The sequence below is a fragment of the Podarcis filfolensis genome (assembly GCF_964270895.1).
Source record: "Podarcis filfolensis genome assembly, chromosome: 15".
NCBI lineage: Eukaryota > Metazoa > Chordata > Lepidosauria > Squamata > Lacertidae > Podarcis > Podarcis filfolensis.
In genome coordinates this window covers 32,982,839-33,002,872 of record NC_139618.1, presented here as the reverse complement: position 1 = coordinate 33,002,872, position 20,034 = coordinate 32,982,839, and the positions used below count along the sequence as shown (strand labels likewise).

The following is a 20,034-nucleotide window of genomic DNA, read 5'->3' as shown; positions in this document are numbered from 1 at the left end:
CTTCTTACTGTTCTGGCTTCTGGGATAGCCGCGCAGCCTGCATTCGCTCCATAAGACACACACACATTTCCCCTTACTTTTTAGGAGGGGAAAGTGCGTCTTATAAAGCGAAAAATACGGTATGTAGCTCAGACCAACTGGGGACAGGGAGGCCCGTGTGGCATGAACTTTGACCAGCAAGGAGCCGGTATTAGGGAGATGGAGGGAGGGAATCATCAATGCCAAATGGGGGTCTCTGAACTCACCTGCCGCTGCCACGCGCCGGCCCATCCGCATGGGGGAAAGAGACTGAAAGAGAGGGGACCACACTAAGTCAAAGACACTTCCATGAAGAATGAAGGCAAGGGCTGGGTTGGCGGAGCTGGTGTGGAGCAATGTAATGGAGGGTGAGGAAAAAAGCCTTACCTGCTGGCGTGTACGCAAAGGAAGCTGCAAAGAGAAGCAAGCAGAAAGTGAGGTGGCTCAGAGCAAGTTGTGTTTGCGGCAGGCAGGTGTGGGCAGGGAGCCTAAGGCAGATCGGGGGGTCGGCAGGTGGAGGATGCGCAGTTCGGTGGCAGAGCACATGCTTTGCATGCAGAATGTCAAGCACTCAAATCCCCAGCATCTCCAGTTATAAGGGATCTTGGGGAGCAGCTGAGGGGAAAGGTGTTCTCTGCCTGAGGTTCTGCAGAGCTGCTGCCCGCTGGAACATACGGCAGTGGGATAGATGGGCAAGGAGCCTGACCCCGAGCTGCAGCCTGGGCCTGGGCTCTGACCCCACCTTATGGGTCTACCGTACGAACCAGTTCAAACTTCTGCAGCCTGTTCCTTCTGAACCTGCCCACCACCCCCAAAAATCTAACTTCCCTCCATGCTGGGAAACCACATTCCTATGTTGGACCAGTAACAAGTCCTCAGGGAGTCCTTAGAGAGGGGGAGGTGGCAGTGCCAGGCTCTCCCCAGAGAGGTCCGTCTGGTGCCAATGCAACACAACTCTATTTTCATCGTCAGGTTAAGATTCTCCTCTACTCCCAAACACTTGATGGTGTTGGATTGGCTGGTTCAGTATACAATATTATTTGTAATTCAGTCACGTGCTGGTATTTTAATAGAATGATGTGGTTTTTAATATAGTTTTGGCCATTTGTTGACCCTTCTCTACGTTTTAAAGTTGTAAATCGTCTAGCCACCATTTTGTGACGCACAACACAGGGAATAATAATAATAACAATAACAACAATTTATTATTATGGTCAAATACCAGTTCAAGACAACACAGGGAAATACAGAAACACAGCTCACATAACTCTGTGATTATATATAACTTCCCAAAGATAAAATGTAAAGATAAGATGTTTATATTCCACCAAGGGTCCATTTCAAAATGATGCACAAGTCCAATATGGAATGTCTCGGCTGCAGAACACACAGCTGTGTCTGCATCAGCCTTCACAGAATGAGCAGAGAGCCTTTTCAAGTTTATGGAGCTGACTTACCTCCTTGTGCATGTGTTTTACTGTTTTAACATTCCAATGTGGGCCGACAGGAGGAAGACATTCAAAACAGAGATTTGCATCCGATGATCTTGTCGTTGGAATCTGCTTGGGATTTTCACACAGCTGAGGCACTGTGGTTTGAGTGATTGGGAGCAATGCTATAAAACTCTGGTTGATGTGGATAGGGTCGTTCCCCCCCCCCCCCCCGGTCTGTGGATTATTTTTTAGCAGCAAGTATATTTATAGAAATTCCTTTCTCTTTATTGAATGAGTGGACATTTGGACGGAACTTTGGTTTTGAGACCTCCCGTATTGCCCTCGTTCATGATTTTGGTATTGCACGCATTATGTAAAAACTATATTTAAAGAAACGGGACACTTGGTGGAATATAAATGTCTTCTCTTTACATTTTGTCTTTGGGAAGTTCTATATAATTACATACAAATTATGTGAGCCGTGTTACTGTTTTGTGTCAGGCTGCTAAGAAATTTAGTAATGATAAGTCTGAGCCAGAGGACTGACTGCCCCTTTAAGGTCTTCTGCTCCTCAAGGCTGAGCCTAGGAGGGGTGATTTGGACCTGGAGATGTTGCTGGTTCTTATAGATGCCTTGTGAGCATTTGGTCCAAGTCAAGACAGGACCTTTTATAAGGCAGTTCTTAGGCAGCCAACCCATATCCCCTGGGGAGGAGGCAGAATGCAGCCTTGCCCATCTCACCTGTGTAGTGACTCAGTTCCTTTCTCTTCTTTCTGCGACAGTAGATCCACACGCTGAAGCACATGAGGATGACCCAGCAGGCCCCGCCGATGCCGGCGATGAAGGCCGGCTGCTTCACCACATCCGTGATGTGCTCTGCAAGGCTCACGCTGTCCCCGTTGCTTACAGGCACTGTGTCCTGCTCCGGCAAGGGCTCTGCAGCACACACAGCAGGCAAAAGCAACCACAGAAGAGAGGAGATGAAAGTAGCTTGAGCTACGTAGGCTGTCCCCAAAAGCGGGAAACCGGGCAGAGGCTCGTGTGACCGAACGCTCCTCTGTTACTAAAAGGCAAAACGTTCCCTACGCATAGAGAGTTAGCATGTCAAAGAAGAACCCCCATCCCTGACTTGCTAGTTTTCTACAAGCAAAGAGATGTTTTGTGTAGATTGGCACCAGCCACTTGGTTTTCGCCTACCTAGTAGCAAATTGTCACAACTTTGCTTTTCCCCCCCAAATACTTTGTATTGCTTTTTTGTAACAACAAAAAATAAAACAAATACTCTTACATTCAAAAATTTGTCCCTCTTCTTATTTACCCTGCGCCTTATTGCGCCTGGACTTCTTTCCATCCCTTCAACGATTTTCATGTCTCAAATCTTTTCTTACAGTTTCTTATTTACACTCCATCCACATCACAAGATTTACATGAATCCTGCTACAGTTTTTAAATTCTTACAATTACTCCGTATATATTCAACAAATTTACTCCAATCCTTTTCGAACTTTGCTTCTAAATTGTCACAACTTTGTAAGGTTTGGTGGTTAGGCACTGGAAAATGTGTTGTGTGTTGGAGGGGAGGTTGTGGCCACCACCTACCCCTCCCCTTGAAAGGTATTCCGTTAAAGGAATCCGATGGTCGTGGTTCCTGTCCAAAGCCCAGCTGGTGGCTAGGGCCATGGCACGACCCTCCGGTGACACTAGGGGAGAGCTCCCAGTTGATTTGCATCAACCGGCTCCCCCTACAGGATATTAACCCTTGTGTGACTTCCTGTAGGGCAGGCAGGAGTCAGGTATGGTCGGTTCAAATCCAATGCCTAAGCCAATACTGCTCACTTTCTGTAGCCAATAAAGTTGTGGCCATTTTTAGCCCATTAACCTAAAATACTGGTGTCCATGTGTCTTATTTCCTCATAAAGCAGGGGATGGGACCTTGACTCACAACTACAACATCCTGAGATCCTCCTGTTTCTTTCTACTTGCTTTGCATTGCCTTCCCCCATTATCTTGCTCCCATATGAATGCCAGTTAGAAATATGTTCTTCTCTATTCCTTCTCAGGAGGGATGGGCGCATCTGCCAATTTAGGTTAATAAATAATAATAATAATAATAATAATAATAATAATAATAATAATATTTTTATTATTTATACCCTGCCCACCTGGCTGGATTCCCCCAGCCACTCAGGGCCGCTTACAGCACATAAAAAATTATAAACAATAGATAGACATTAAAAATTTCCTGATACAGGGTTTCTCCTTTTTCCAATCTTAAGTTTAATTCTTCACATTTCCAAATCATGTCTTCTCAAAAGCAAGTCCCACTGTGTTCAGTGGAGTTACTCAAGTTAAGTGGATATTGGATTGCTGCCTTAATCCTACTGAACCAAATATTTATGACAGCACTGTCAACCTCCAAAACCATGTATGTGTGTGTGTGTTTATTACACATTTTAAAGTATACTTTGAGACCACTTGGAAAAGCTTTATTATTATTATTTTTTACTTTTGACCAGCAGCTACTAAAACTTTGCACAGCATGGACATAATTTTCAGTAACATGGCTTCCAAAGATTCAACTTCAAGAGCGAAACCTGAAATTTAAACTTACAAACTATAAATGGCATACTGGAATAGTTCATTGGATTAAGCCATCACCGTGGCAATTAACTTCTGAGTCTGAAATACTTTTGGCATCCATTTTTGAAACTGCCACAGGTGAGCCTTGGATGGGACGAATTGATGTTCTCCACCATCAGTTCCAGAAATTGGGCACCACAACCAGGAAGTCCTCCACCCATTATGGTGGCACCACAGATATGGAAGGAACATGTTTCTGCAGTTGACTTCAGTGAATGGGCATGGCCACGCTGGAAGAGCATTATTATCTTATTATCTCATTTTGACATTTGGGAAAGAGCCTTAAGTACTCACTGATCTGTATGGTCACTGGGGCGCTCCTCACTCCAATGCCTGCACTGGTGACTGCTGCCACCTCAGTGCGATAGATCATTCCTGGCACCAGGCCCAGCACGACTGTCGAGTGCACTGTGCCATCCACTGTCTTATTGATGTGGTAACGAGACTCATTTCCTAGGCACCAAACCTGCCATGGGAGGAGAAGAACTGTTATGGTAAAAAGCTAAAGGACCCCTGGACAGTTAAGTCCAGTCAAAGGCGACGATGGGGTTGCGGTGCTCATCTTGCTTTCAGGCCGAGGGAGCCGGCGTTTGTCCACAGACAGCTTTCTGGGTCATGTGGCCAGCAGGACTAAACCACTTCTGGCGCAACGAGACACTGTGACGGAAGCCAGAGCACACGGAAACGCCGTTTACCTTCCCGCCGCCGCGGTACCTGCTTATCTACTTGCAGTGGTGTGCTTTTGAATTGCTAGGTTGACAGGATCTGGGACAGAGCAACAGGAGCTCACCCCGTTGCAGGGATTTGAACCGCTGACCTTCGGATTAGCAAGCCCAAGAGGCTCGGTGGTTTAGACCACAATGCCACCCGTATCCTGAACTGTTATGACCAATGGCTGAAGGGACACACTGTAGCAAATCTATTGCCTTTTAAACAGGTGTGTGTGTGTGTTTTGTGTTTGCTTGTTACTATGATATGTATTTTTTGTGTTTTTATATAGTAAACTGCCCTAGGGCCCTCGGTACAGAAATTTAATAAACAAACAAATAAAAAATAAAAACGTCCCATGGCTGTTTCCCAGCACCCACTGCAGCTTTTTGCTGTGGCTAGACCTGCCAGCTCCAAATCCTTCAGACCAACCTTCTAATCTCTGGGGCTAATCTTAAATTTCAGAGGTTCCCCAAGGATATTCTGAGAATGGCAGCCTTACCCTGTAATCCTGGATGATCCCATTTTGTTCTCCGGGTGGAGGTGGTTCCCAGGATATGCTGATGCTGGTGCTGTTGCTGGTCCCCACTGTGACTACAGTTACTGCCTGAGGAGGAGCACTGGGGGCTGGGCGAGACAGGATAAAATGAGTTTATTGCTCAGAGGAAGGGCTACGTGGCATCTGGCGGCTGCCAACTCTGCGTTCTGGAATGCTGCAAAACTATGCCAGGGCATGCTGAGTTACTGGCAAGGCAAGGAAAAGCCACCAGGCATTTGCCCTACAAAGCTTAACTTTTAGAGCACTACGCATGGAAACAGATTTTTATAGGCACCTAGGAAGCTGCCTTATATCATGCCAGACCTTCTGTTCCAGGAGAGACCAGAGGGGAGGGACAGAATTGTGTAACTGGCTTCATTGACACACTCACCATCACCCCATCACCATCCTGGAACTGAAGCCACTGCTGGGAAACTAGGTCCCTGGTGCTGCCCCCATCCCCTGCTGGCAGCGCCTGAACGGATCCATTTAGCTCAGTCTTGTTTACCTGGAGATGCCAGGGGTGGAGCCTTGCATGCAGAAAGCAGGTGAGCTGAGCTACTGACAGTCCTTGAGGCAGGAGTGGGGAACCTCCAGACTCCTGCTAGCCCCATCCAGCATGGCCAATGATCAAGGATGATGGGGGGCTGTGGACCGACAACGCCTACAGAGCTACAGATCTCCAACCCTTTACTTAAGGAGAAACCCCTTAGAGTATAATACTAATATAGGGAGTGCCCAACAGAGCAGGCATACAAACAATGGCTCTGCTTAGTCTACAGAAGTCAGGCCCGTTAGCATGGAGAAGAGAAGTCAATACAGTCATACCTCGGGTTACAGTTGCGTTTTTTCGGGTTGCAGACCACTGAAACCCGGAAGTACTGGAATGGGTTACTTCCAGGTTTTGGTGGTCGCGCATGCGCAGAAGCGCTAAATTGCACTTTGCACATAAGTGCCGAATCACATTTGGAAATCACATTTGGAAATGGTCCATGAACAAAAAGTTAGTTTTTGGGGGGAGGCTGAACTGGAGCCGAGATGCTCACACTTCCCTGCCTTTCACATCTACCTTCTTCCGGGGTGCGCACCAGCAGCACCTCGCTGTCCATGCCCTGGAACTCATCAAAATATGGCCGGATTTTGACCTCGTACTCCTGGCCTTTGCGCAGTTCGACTAAGACAGTGCTCCGTTCAGCAGGGGACTTCACATCCTGCACGAGCCAGGCACTGTTTTTGGGCCGGTACATCACTCGGTAGCCTTGGATGAACTGAGCCTGGCGGTCCACCTGGAAGAAGACAAACCGTTAGCTGCTTGCGCATGGTGTCCATTTCCAGAAAAGGCCACAGCAAAATTGGTCCAGCTTCTTGCCTGCTGAAGTTCCCATTTATTCTCTCTGCTTCCAAACCTCTTCCTGCTGGTTCTGCTGCCCTTCCCCAAACTTTTTTCTGCTCCCTCCCTCTTCTTGCTTGCTTTTGCCCCCTGTATTATGTCTATTCCCAGCAACTATTATAATATCTCTTTTGCACCAACCTTGTACTCTCCCGTTTCTCTAAAACCTTTATACATCACCCTAAGCCCTTTAATGCAACAACCTGACCTCTATCGACTAGGGCTGGCTATACCGAGAAGCAGCATGAAGATGTTGCTTTCAGGCTTCAGAAGAACAGTTTTCTTTTGCTCTGGTCTTCCCTTCACTGGAAAAAAAACCCTTCATGCCAAAGAATGGGCAGGGTGCTATTGTGACTTTCAGCAAAGGTCAGCAAAGTTATTCACATAAGAAAGACCCCTTTGTATCCAGCCACAAATCTATGTAGCACAGTGCCCTCTTCTCCTCAGTGGTCAGTCAGATGCCCCTAGGAAGCCAACAAGGGCAAGCGTCATCTTCTGCTATTGTTCCCCTAGCAACTGATATTCAGAGCTACACAGCCTCTGGATCTGAATTTAACATCCAGCCTTTGTGACTGGTAACCATTGTCTAATCCCCATTGAAAGCCACCACCTCTGCCTAACCCATTCACAAAGTTGCCCTTTGCTTACACAGGTTGTGCCATTTCAAGGAAGGATCAGTGATGCTGCAGTGGTACTCACAGTCCAGGTCACTTGAATGGTGGTAGAGGTGAGGACAACAGGATCCTGGAGCTGCACCACAACTTCGCCAAGCTCCTTTTGCACCTGCCGGTGATCCACCCCTTGCCTGGTAGGACTTACATCTGCCAAAGCATATAGGAAGTGAGTCCAAGGCAATCCATGGCACAACGTTTCATCTGTATTGAGGAATGTGGTCTTGGCAAGGGTTTGGGGACTTGCTATACTCTCAGAAAACCCCATACCGCTTTGTTGTTAAGTGCAACCTGATGGCTAGGTGATAAACAAAACCCACCACATGGAGTGTGGCTGTCTTGTAACCCCATTGCATGCTGCCTTAATTTCTATGTGAGAAAGGTGGCATGTGGACTGATAAAGAGAGCCATAGACCAGGCATAGGCAAACTTGGCCATCCAGATGTTTTGGGACTACAACTCCCATCATCCCTAGCTAACAGGGCCAGTGGTCAGGGATAAGGGGAACTGTAGTCTCAAAACATCTGAAGGGCTGAGTTTGCCCATGCCTGCCATAGACCAAGGCTGCATTCCTAACTGTGTCTACTCAGATGTAAGTTCCATTCAGTTCAGTGGGGTTTGTTCCCAAGTAAGTGCTAGATTGCAGCCTCAAGCGGGAAGTGAGCTAGTTGGGAAGTGTGGGACACAGTTTGGGAACCCCAGATCTATAAGGATCTATCTTCAGGGTTTCAGGCAGAGCTCTCTTTCCCAGCCCTACCTGAAGATGCTAGTGATTGAACCTGAGCCCTTCTGCATGCAAAGCAGATGTTCTATCCCTGAGCTCTGTCCCTTCCCTGTTTGCAGTGGGGATGCCTCTGTAAACAGAGTCTGATGAGTGGTCTAATGTTTTCCTAAATGTCCCTACTGTAGAACGATGTGAGATGCAAATGCCAAGCTGTTCCTATTGCCACTCCAGCAGGTCAGCACCTGGGAATCTCACCTTGCGTACGAACCGGCTCCGAGACGGGGCTGGGGTCGCTGAGCCCATAGGCGTTGACAGCACGTATGAGGAAGAGGTAAATGGTGTTGGGGTTCAAGCCGCTGACCGTGTGCTTCTCCATTTTCACGTTGTCTGCCACTGTCTGCCAGGTGCTGCCGGAAGACTGACTGCAACAGAACAGAGTTGCAAAAGGAAGAAGGGGAGTCCCCAAGGGCAATGGCTCAGCTTTGACTCCTGTACTACCTGGGAAGGGGGAGCCCAGAAAGGGGGAGCTCTTTTAAGTCTAAGGCCCCATCCCCTTATGGGTCATTTTCTGAGTGGCAATGATGGGCACAGGATCATAAGCAATCAGGTACACAGCAAGCAATGCACATTTTCACCTTTGCATAGGAGGCTAGTTTCTACATATGGGGACACTGGGCTTAGCAGCAGTACATGGGAAACTGATCTAGTCTTAGTAGACCACAAGCTTAACATGAGTCAACAGTAGCAGGGACACAGCTAGAGGATGTGGCCTCAAAGTCATTGTGAGCCCTGGCTCTTCTTTGTATCCTTAAATACTGAATTACAGGGAAGGAAGAGGGTGCAGCGAACACTGTCAAAAGGACCAGTGGTGTAGCGTGGGTTGTCAGAACCCGGGGCAAGGCAAGTAATTTGCACCCCTAACCCGTGGATTTGCGCCCCCTAACCTGTGGATTTGCGCCCCCTAACCCTAACCCCCAGATGTTGCGCCCGGTGCGGCCGGCCCCCCCTGCACCCCCCACGCTACGCCACTGAAAAGGACTGTCCAGAGTTTTCAAAATCTGGAATTCAATGGGGCCCGGCTAATGGGGTCCTGGCTCAACTTTGGAAGTAAACAGGAATTCGGTCCTAAGCCAAATCTATTCATGCGGAAATATATTAAAAAATCTCCCCTTTGAACCCTTCTGTGCTGCTTCCAGGATGTAAAGTTTCCTGTGACCCATAACTGATGTTTGTGCGTGTTTGAGTGTGTGTATGTGCAAAAGACAGGGGGGGGGGATAGCAATGTGCCCTCATTGCAAGACTGTGTCTGTGTCCAGCAAGGAACTGAGACACAATAATGCAAATGATATGTTCTACAGTAGCTGCCTGATGTGGTTGCCCAAACAAATATTTCTGTCCCACACTCCATTCCACAAAATTGGGCAGGAGTGAATGAATGAATGTGGTGGTGATGGTGATGATGATGATAAACCAAAGCTGAGTATTATCTGCCCAATCCTGATGGGGATGCAATTTCCCTCCATTCCTGCTTTTCAGATCAATCATTTGATGAACAGATGGAGCAATAACACCCACTGATCTCAGCTGATCTACCTGGATCAGCTGGGAGAGAGAGAGAGCTGTGCGTATGTGTCCTGAATGTTTTGTGGTCACAGTCACTTTTGGCCACATCTTTTGCTAGCATGCACCCCCCCAAGGGTTGGCAAAGGGTGAGTATGTCCCTCAGGGCAAAAGAAGGGTGGCCACCCCTGTTCTACAGAAATATCCAAGTCTTTGCATAGACTTGAGACATGCTTGCCAGCACCTTGCCCTTTAAGTAGGCCCCGATCCCCACTGCCAAGCACTAACCAGGCAATGGCCCCTGAGCAGGCTGTATCTGGACACCACCTGGAGGATCCACCTGGGCTAAAAAGAGCAGAGGAGTCTGCCATATACTGAGTCAGGCATATACTGAGTCTGCCATATACCTGAGTCAGGTCTATCTTGCTCAGCACTACCTACACTGGCTGGCAGCAGCTCTCCAGGGTTCCAGGCAGAGACTCACTCCCAGCCCTTCCTGGAGGTGCTGGGGATTGAACTTGGGAACATCTGCATGCAAGGCAGATGTTCCACCACTGAGCAGGGAGATGGGTTGAGGCTCGCACATTCATTCTGCAGGACCTCGGCCTGAATGAAGGATGTGGAAACCGGAAGGTTATTAAAAGCCCCAAAGAGGGGAAAGTGGGACAGTGGGCCTCCACACAAGGCAGGGTAGCTCACCTTTACTTCCCTGCCATCTCCAGACTCTCTGCCTAAACTTCACTGACTGGTGTCAAAGAGGGAATAGCTGCATTCTAGGTCCCCACTGCCCCCTTTCTCCTCCGGGAGACATATGAGCCCTAGACATGAGCCTGCCAAAGCCAGCCACATGAAAGTCAGGCACCCTAGGAGAGGAGGACGGTACTTACTCTTGAGAGTAATCTGGGCCATGGGTGCATGCAGGCCTGAGAATAAAATTTTTTTATTTATACGCCACCCTTCCAGGTTCAGAAAACTGGGCTCAGGGTGGCTAACAACAAATTTAAAACACTTAAATGATGCAACAAAAAACAGCATAAAATACAGTATAAAACGTGAATAACAATAAATTCAGAATTCCAAAATCAATTTAGGGGGAAAATCCATCCAATAAACATTAGATGATCACCAGGGCTAGCTGGCTAAATTAGTCCTATTTGGGCCAGTGAGGAGACCAGGGGAGAATTAGCTGTGGAATCCCAGAGTCGGTAATCTTCATAAAAAGGGGAGGTGGAGGAAATGAAGGGGAATAAAAGATCAGGCTAAGTTCAGATTGAAAGCCAGGTGGAATAGCTCTGTCTTACAGGCCCTGCAGAAGGAAGTTAAATCCTGCAGGGCCCTGGTCTCATGGGACCGAGCATTCCACCAGGTCGGAGCCATCACTGAGAAGGCCCTGGCCCTAGTGGAGGATAATCTGACTTCCTTAGGGCCCAGGACCTCTAAACTATGATTATTCATGGACCTTAAGGTCCTCTGCAGGGCATACCAGGAGAAGCTGCAGACCTGAAAATAACGCATACTTTCAGCTGACCAGACTTGAGTCGGTGTCTTCCTTGACCCCTCAATCAGTTGTGGGTCTGACTGAACCTCTTCCCCACCCCTATTTCGATGGGCCTCTTCCCCTGGGGTACAACTCATGTGTACAGTCCGATTTGTGAGCCTGAGGACGCAGATGCAAGTCCATGTTGAAGATGCCCTGCTGCTCCCTAACTCAGCATCTCCATGCCTCTGCACGCACATCCGCGGGCACAAGTGCACACTTGCAATCAGCCCGTCTGGTGATTTACTGCACAGCCCAGCTGCCTCCATGTTTGCAGAATTTCCTACTGCGAACTGACATCTCTCGGCCACCTGCGCTCCCCACAAATCTCCTCCAGCTCCAGAGCAGATGGCTCCAAGGTAGAGGCCACAAGCCATGTGGGTGGGTGGGTGGGAAATAGTTTGGTCTCTGTCATGTGGCACCTTAGCAACTCAGCTGCAGGGATAAAGAATTTGAATATGGGGTCTTTTGCTGGTGTGCTGCAGGGGAGGGGGATGACAAACAGAAGCTGAATGCGGATTCGGCAGCGGTGACCCTACTGCCCAGGAACATGCTGACAGTGAAGCATTTTCGCAGCTGTGCAGATCTGCTCCCCTGACCTCTAAAAACCCAGCTCGAGACAGACTTGGTTGAGCTGATGAATCAGGGGCAGGAGATTTGGTCCTTTATGACTGTGAGGCCCTTCCTTACCCTAGCCAGATCTGGAAATTGCTGTACTCTGAGAACAGAAGAGGGCTACCTGCCCTGCTCTCCCTGGGTTGTTTATGGGTCAGCGTCTTTCTCTAGGGAACTGCAAACTCCACCCAATAAAGAAAACAACTCCATTACTGTTTATAGGAGCACTTGTCCCAGGAGGAAAGAGGTGAGTGAAAAGCCTCTGGTTTTGCAAGAGGGCTGCAGAATCTCAATGCACTCCAAAGCTCTGATTCACGCCTTGGATGTGCAGATGGGATTCAGGGGAGCTGTTACCCGAGCAAAATGGACTGGGCCGTGGGGCCCTGGCTCTGTGTGCCTGAGGCAGGCATTTCCAATTCTCCAAGGCACCTTCATCAAGTGACCTGCAGCAATTGCAGGATTCTAAGGGCTTGCCGATCGGAAGGTTGGCGGTTCGAATCCCCGCGACGGGGTGAGCTCCCGTTGCTCGCTCCCTGCTCCTGCCAACCTAGTAGTTTGAAAGCACGTCAAAGTGCAAGTAGATAAATAGGTACCGCTCTGGCGGGAAGGTAAACGGCATTTCCGTGCACCGCTCTGCTTTGCCAGAAGCAGCTTAATCATGCTGGCCACATGACCTGGAAGCTGTATGCCGGCTCCCTTGGCCAGTAAAGCGCGATGAGCGCCACAACCCCAGAGTCGGCCACGACTGGACCTAACGGTCAGGGGTCCCTTTACCTTTAAGCTACTGTCAGCTATTAAGACAGAAGTGATGAGGTTTTTTCCCTAGTCTAAGGGCCAAAATACAGTGGACGCTCGGGTTGCGAACGTGATCTGTGCGGGATGCACGTTTGCAACCCGCAGTGTTCGCAACCCACATCTGCACATGCGCAGGTTGCGATTCGGTGCTTCTGCGCATGTGCAATACGTGATTTAGCGCTTCTGTGCATGCACGACTGCCAAAACCTGGAAGTAACCCGTTCTGGTACTTCCGGGTTTCGGCGGTCCACAACCCGAAAAAACGCAACCTGAAGCGGCTGTAACCCGAGGTATGACTGTACTTTCTGCAGAGCCTTCTAGGGGAGCACATGACAATGGTGGGTTCAGCCAGAAGCAAAATAGACAGGACTCCTACCTCTGTAGAAAGGAACACATTATTGCACAAGCAACCCTAATTCAGATCATCCGGATGCATGCACATTTATTTAGGGTGGCTTCTGCAGCGATGTCAGGATCACACAGGCAGTGGAGCCACTTCCTGCATTTTGTGCAACGCAACCGGCCTCAGCAGGAGAGTCCCAGAGTGACATTTTGAGAGAGAGATTGTTTAGGAGCTATGATTGGGAAAGAAAATGCAGCAAAAGCCACAGCGGGGGTTACACACTATATATTGTAAATGAGAGTTGTTGGTTTGACCTGGACATCTGCAATGAGAATTCCAATTCTTGCAGAACCTGACAGCAGGGCAAGCAGCAGGCATGGTAGGGTCTTCCTTTTTTAATCCCACATTTACATCACAAACAATATGCTCTGTTTTTGCCGACTGGAGGTGTCAAAGATTCTGACTACGTTACACTCATGTTATGCTAGTGGCAGTGGCTACCAGCCCAACAGAATGCATGGGATTGATCTGCCCATCAACTAAACCAGGGTTAGAGATGTTGGAGAAAACAGAAAATGAAGAGGAAATTGTCAATGCCGGACATTCCTTACATGTCTATAATCAATAAGTATTCGCTGTTGTTGATGACAGATCCTCCCCCCCCCCGAACAAAAATTGCAGCGTGTTTCCCTCACATTGAAATGAATGGTGTGGCAATAATGACACCATTAGTTACATTCAATTTACATACATAATTTTATTACATTGAACAGAGGGCAACAAGACAAATAATTTAATATTTAGCAGAAGCTGAACTGCAGAAAAATGGAAACATTTCTGCTTGCACAAAGGCAGGTTGGAACTGCTGGCTTTACACTACATGCCTGGCTGGGGAGGGGAATGACCTGAAGAGTGGGAAGGTGTAGTTTTCATACCCATTGCAATGTGGGGCCGGCCATGGGAGTCCAGCTCAGCATTGTGATGGAGATGAAATTCTTCCCCTCCCTGCTCCTCAGATAATCTGAAGAACAGGGAAGGGGCAATAAGACAACCACCTACCCAATAGCTGATCTGCATGCTCAATACATACAGGATGAGGTCTAACATTTATGCACATGTTGTGCAAGCAATCAGGATGAGACCCAATAAATGAGTCATTTGAGGAGCTCTCCATGTGCTTACATGATTGTGTTGTGTGTGTGTGTGTGTGAGAGAGAGAGAGAGAGAGAGAGAGAGAATGTGCCCTTGCCCACTGATGAGAATGTGCCCTTGCCCCACCTACTGCTGGCCCTCAGAGGATTGGGAATGAGGGAATGTGGCCCTCAGGTTAAAAATGACTCCCCAACCCTGTAACAAGCTGCTCATTTTCTACCACCCTCAAACTGTCTCTCCATTTTGTGCCCAAAGACACTGCAGGTGAGGGCAGGTAGGTGGGATGACTTTTGAGTAACAACATGAGTTACCTGAATGCTTCGATTATGTATGAACTGATAGCGGCTCCCCCACTCACAGGGCTTGGCTTCCAGATCAAAGCAACGCTGTTTTTGGTGACGTCCGTGACCAGAGGTGCAGAGGGCGGACCTGGGAGAAGGCTTGGCTCCGGAAGCTGAGTCTGGAGGTCAGCCCCGTTCTCTGCAGAAGCAAATGTGGAAGAAGAGAATGAGAATGGCAGAGAGCCCTAAAAGGAGGATCAGGGATCGGGTCACCTGAGCAGGGCCTTTATATAAGGGGCAAGCTGAATTCAGCCCTGCACAGCTTGCTTGCATAGTTGTCAGCCAGAAAACCTGTGGTCTATCAATGTGTTTTACCGTGACAAAGCAAGAATGGATGCTCAGAACAATTAAGATATAAACTATCTGTGTTCTAACAGGACCTAAGAATGCACTGATGTGGTTTTTCGGGAACCCCTGTGTAAAGCCAAGACAACCACCTGCTGTGGGCAAGGCGAGGGAATGTCCATGCCCCTACCTTTCCTGGGGAAAAGAACCTTCTCTTAATTTAGGAGGCAGAATCAGCCACTTCAAGAACTGCTAATGTTGGCTATATTTTATTTTCCCAGCACATCTGTAAATAAGCAGCAGCTCCCAAATTACTGGGCGCCGGGGGCTTGTAGTGGGATTGAGACTTTGCTTTCTTACTGGGGTGTTTGTTTTCCAAAACCAACCTTGGAGAAATGGAAGCTCTCCTTGCGTGCAAGGGAAACCACCCCTCTAAAAAACCTTCTGTGAGGTCTGAGAAACCTGGCTCATCATCACATCTCCACATCAACATTTATTCCTTGAGGTGGTTTTACATTTAACAGCCTGGCATGGCTCTCCAAGGCAGGAATGTGCTTGCTGGGCTTAAAATCAGAGGGCAGTTTATTGGTTTTTAAATGAGCTGTTCCCACAGGCGAATGCAGACAGGGCTCCTGTGCTAGGAGGCAGGCAAAGTCCTCTGCTCCAGGGACACATGTGAGCCTACAATTGCAGGCCTGGAGAGATGACTGTGGCTTTGTGAGTCCAAACCCCACAACAGCTGCCTGGGCCAAAAAATTAATCCACTCATCCTTGCATGGAGTGTAGAAAGTGGTGGGTACACAGCCAACCAGGGTTAAAAGAAAATGCATTTTATACTGAATGGTGAAGCATGCTCTGAAGTTGACCCCTTTCTACTGCAGAAGAAACACAATTCAAAGCATGACATAGCTAAGGGCCAAAACTAGATGTGATGTTAAATGCATCTGTGCACTCAATGTGAAGTCTATTTTTCAAAAAATGCAAATAACATTAACTGATGGTGGGATTATCAGAATCACAGCAGGCCTGGAAGGGAACTCTTGTCGCCTTTCCTGAGTTGGAGGGTGACTGTGTGAAGCAAGGACCATCCTGGGCTCGTGGAAGCTCTTCATGCATTTCAGAACCCTGGCTCTCCAGGGCTCTGAGATGCACACTCTGCAAGTTCAGGAGAGTGTCAGGATTCAGGCCTGCCAAGACCATGAACCTGAGATCTCCTGTCCCAGGGCTTGGAGATGCCACCCCAGCAGCTGGGTCTCTGGGCTGGCTCTCCAACATGTCCCCACATCTCCCCCAGAGCCACAGGATGAGAGGAGATGGAAACCAGGCATTGCCCAGCAAGCTGCATGTGAAGCTACTCGGGAGGAGGGGGAAACCACGTGCAGAATCAGGGCCTGACTGACAGCCAGAAAGGGTTGGAGCCTCCAGCTCTTACATAGGTTTCCAGTCTGAGTTGCTTTCATCACAGTTCCAAGGTCCAGCCCCACGGACTTGGGGAAATGGACAGAGGGTCCCTGCTTCTATCAGTTGTCCTCCAAGTCATGGAGGGCAACGGGAACAATGATGGGTACATCATAGGTGCCTGTAGCAACTTTTCCAAGGGGAGGAGCAAAGTAAAACACTGAAAGTTGGGAGGAGGCTATTTTCTCAAACTATTAATAAAAAGTGTCTGTACCTTTTGCCTCAAATCTCAGGCTCTACAAGTGCTAAAAGCTTACTCCTTATTTTAAAATAAAAGTTGGGAAACTGGGGATTGTGGTTCTTCTGTGGGGAGGCAACTGTCCCCTTGACACTGCCCCCCACCCCATAGATACCAATGCATGCTCATCTTCACTGCCTCTCCCCGAGTGCCCAGTTAATGCATTTAGAGGATGTCTGAAGAGGTCCAATAACGTAAACCTCATGCATTTGGGTCCACTTCCTGCCCTTCCCTCAACATCACTGACCTTGCACTGCCAGAAACCCACTCCATCTTGTCTCGCCGGTTGAACTGGTAGCGATGCAAACGTACAACCCCGAGTCTGAAACCTGGAACATACAGAAAAGGGAGGATGTTATTCATTTCCACTGACAACTCGCTGCAGCCATAGCTCCTGTTCTGGAGTGTTTCACCTTCTGGTCTGCAGGCAGTAGATATTGTATAGATCTCCTTCTGTGTTTTTGTGTTGGGACATGGGGTAGGGGAATCCACATTTCATCCTAAGAAGAAGTCCTATGCATTTTCTCAGAGTACTAGGAGAAGTAGGATGTGTGAACTTAATGGAAGCAGACTGCAATACAACAAACCCCAGCACTCATGTTCATCTTCATGCCACTTTCCACTACTGTCACGGTGAGTTTCGGCACCTTTTTCTAGAAAAATAGCACTGTATATAGCCATCATAACTAGCAGTCATAACCTCCACGGATTTGTTTACGTGCTTCGCTTTTAAGCCACCCCCACATACAGTGGTACCTCAGGTTAAGTACTTAATTCGTTCTGGAGGTCCGTTCTTAACCTGAAACTGTTTTTAACCTGAAGCACCACTTTAGCTAATGGGGCCTCCTCCTGCTGCTGCACCGCCAGAGCACGATTTCTGTTCTCATCCTGAAGCAAAGTTCTTAACCCGAGGTACTATTTCTGGGTTCGCAGAATCTGTAACCTGAAGTGTATGTAACCTGAAGCGTATGTAACCCGAGGTACCACTGTATTTGGGTTGTGAATACTATAACTTATGTATGTGCCTTGCCCCTTTCTGCACTTTCCCCAGCTCTACAATTTCCCTTCTGAGGTCCGGTAAACAGAGCTGCACACAGCATTCCAAGTATGGCTGTGCATGAAGGCCCAAGAGCTGGAACGTCCTCCATTTTTAATTGCTCCTCCGGTGCAAATTCACTGAGCTGCCCTGGCCTCACCCCTCTAATCTTTAATATGGGGATAATAAAACTACCTGCCATATAGTAGTTATCTTTCATAATCCCTCCCTCCCACATAGACGGTTAATGATAAAGGCTGCTTTATTTATTTTTTTAAAGTGGGTATCCTGCCAATATGAATATTTCCAGGGCAGCTAACATTTAAGATAGAAAAAACACCACCCAATTCAAACAACGAGAATAAAAAAAAATACATTAAAAAGGCAGAGCTAATAAAATGCAGGTAAAAACACAACGGCACTTAAAAAATGAAGAAGTTCAGGATGACATTTTAAAAGGCCTGGGAAAATTAAACTAATAAGGTCTTTGCCTATTGCTGAAAGGACAGAAGGAATAGGCAGAGCATTCTCCAGATTAGTAGTATGGAAGCTGGGGCTGGGACTAATGGGAATTGGGGTCCAGCAACATCTGTGGGCCACATGTTCCCCAACTCCGCCACAGACAGAGCCCCATGGCCAAAAGGCCATCTCACTAAGAGCCACTCACCTAACCTCAGAAATGAGGAGCACTTGGAGAAGATCCTCTAATGCAGGGGTTGGCAACCTAAGGCCCATGGGTCACAAGCAGCCCACAGGGGTCATTTAACTAGCCCACAAGCTGCCCCCGAACTGAGCCACCCTCTTGGAAAGTCCCCACGTGCTGCGCTAAACTGGTGTGGCATGGCACGAGTACTCGCTTCCGTGGCGCCGGAAATCACATTTGTGCATGTGCAGATGCCGGAAAACATGTCTGCCCATGAAGGGAGTGAACCAGCCCAGGCAAGGTAAACCTTGCCTCATCTTAGCACATGGGTAAATAGGAATATAAGAAGCTCCCTTCTACTGGGTGAGACTGTTGGTCCATATAGCTCAGTATTGTCTACACTGACTGGCAGGCTTTCAGGCAAAGACCTTTCTCAGCCCTACTTGGAGCTGCTAGGAATTGAGCCTGGGACCTTTTGTGCACAAAGTAAATGCTTTGCCACTGAGCTGCGGCCCTTCACATCTGGGAGGAGGCGATCCCTCAGGCACCCTCAGGTCAATTCTGCTTGGAAACAGACTGGAAGCTAGTGGAGGTGCTTCAGAATCAGGGATAAATGTAAAAGGTAAAAAAGGAGCCCTAGACGGTTAAGTCCAGTTAAAGGTGACTATGGGATGTGGTGCTCATCTCCTTTTGAGGCCAAGGGAGCTGGCATTTGTCTGCAGACAGCTTTCTGGGTCATGTGGCCAGCATGTCTAAACTGCTTCTGGCACAATGGAACACTGTGACAGAAACCAGAGCGCACGGAAACACCGTTTACCTTCCCGCCACAGCGGTACCTATTTATCTACTTGCACTGGTGTGCTTTTGAACTGCTAGATTGGCAGGAGCTGGGACAGAGCAACGGGAGCTCACTCCACTGTGGGGATTTGAACCGCCAACCTTCTGATTGGCAAGCACAAGAGGCTCAGTGCTTTAGACCATAGTGCCACCCGCATACCAGGGCTGGCAGTCTAGCCACAGGATTTTGAACTAATTGATGTTTCTGAGAATTGCTCCTTTGGAGAAATCCAGTCCTGTTATGACCTCAATAACTGTGGCTGGGCTGTCACTGCCTGTGAGAGGTTGCAGCAGGCACACCGGCCTCAGCTGGAGGGAAGGTGACATACCAATAAATGTATGCACGTGTATGTATGTATGTATGTATGTATGTATGCACTGAGCTTTTAAACTGCCCTTCAGCAAGGAGATCCCAGGGCAGTTCACAATACGGTGCATAACACAGAACAATAAAATAATTATAAAATTAAAAAGCGACAAAACAACTGATTTAAACCACCACATCATTACAGACTACAAATCAGGGCTGACCAATCAGGCAATGGTTGAAATTTTCCAGGCACATTTTGCACCTGGCTATTGGCCACTTGCGACCAAGTGAAGATGCCCAGGAGCCAGGATGGCATCTGATGTTTCCACCATCTGGAGACGCTTGCCTGGGGATCCTTGGATCTTGACTGTTCTCACACACTAGCAACACATCCTGTAGAATTTTGTCCATTATAGTTTATCTGCATAATCAGAATGAATTGTAGGAACCAAAAATACTTATTGAAAAATACGACTTTCGAACCGTCGTGCCCCAAAATGGCAACTAGGCATTCCGTTTTGGTGACTGTAACCCTGGTTTAAGGAGCTGTTTGGCGCCTAGATTATATATCTGAGTTTCTAACACTGAACTGATGGCAGATGAGTGCAAATATAACATAGAGACTTTGTCTATCAAGCTCAGGATCACCTACTCTGAATGGCAGCAGGTCTCTGGCAGAGGCTTCATGGTCTCTGGCAGAGGGCTGCCCCATTTCTTGCTACCTAATCTTTTGAATTGCTGGTACCAGGAACCAATCCTAGA

The 20,034-nt window shown here is 48.1% G+C and overlaps 1 protein-coding gene across 12 annotated transcripts in view; it reads right to left on the bottom strand.

Moving 5' to 3' along the window:
- Positions 1 to 20,034, bottom strand: part of ROBO3 (roundabout guidance receptor 3) — a 328,455-nt gene that overhangs the window by 11,935 nt on the left and 296,486 nt on the right. For 6 of the 12 annotated variants that reach the window (XM_083588317.1, XM_083588321.1, XM_083588322.1 and 3 more), the window contains exons 10-19: positions 16,694 to 16,775; positions 14,436 to 14,604; positions 8,378 to 8,544; positions 7,427 to 7,548; positions 6,407 to 6,623; positions 5,302 to 5,426; positions 4,386 to 4,557; positions 2,193 to 2,387; positions 406 to 429; positions 246 to 288 (exon numbers count right to left, since the gene is read on the bottom strand). In XM_083588317.1, coding sequence (XP_083444443.1) covers positions 246 to 288; positions 406 to 429; positions 2,193 to 2,387; positions 4,386 to 4,557; positions 5,302 to 5,426; positions 6,407 to 6,623; positions 7,427 to 7,548; positions 8,378 to 8,544; positions 14,436 to 14,604; positions 16,694 to 16,775 — 1,316 coding nt within the window. The remainder of the gene's footprint in view (positions 1 to 245; positions 289 to 405; positions 430 to 2,192; positions 2,388 to 4,385; positions 4,558 to 5,301; positions 5,427 to 6,406; positions 6,624 to 7,426; positions 7,549 to 8,377; positions 8,545 to 14,435; positions 14,605 to 16,693; positions 16,776 to 20,034) is intronic. The other 6 variants (XM_083588323.1, XM_083588324.1, XM_083588325.1 and 3 more) reach the window with 1 other exon arrangement.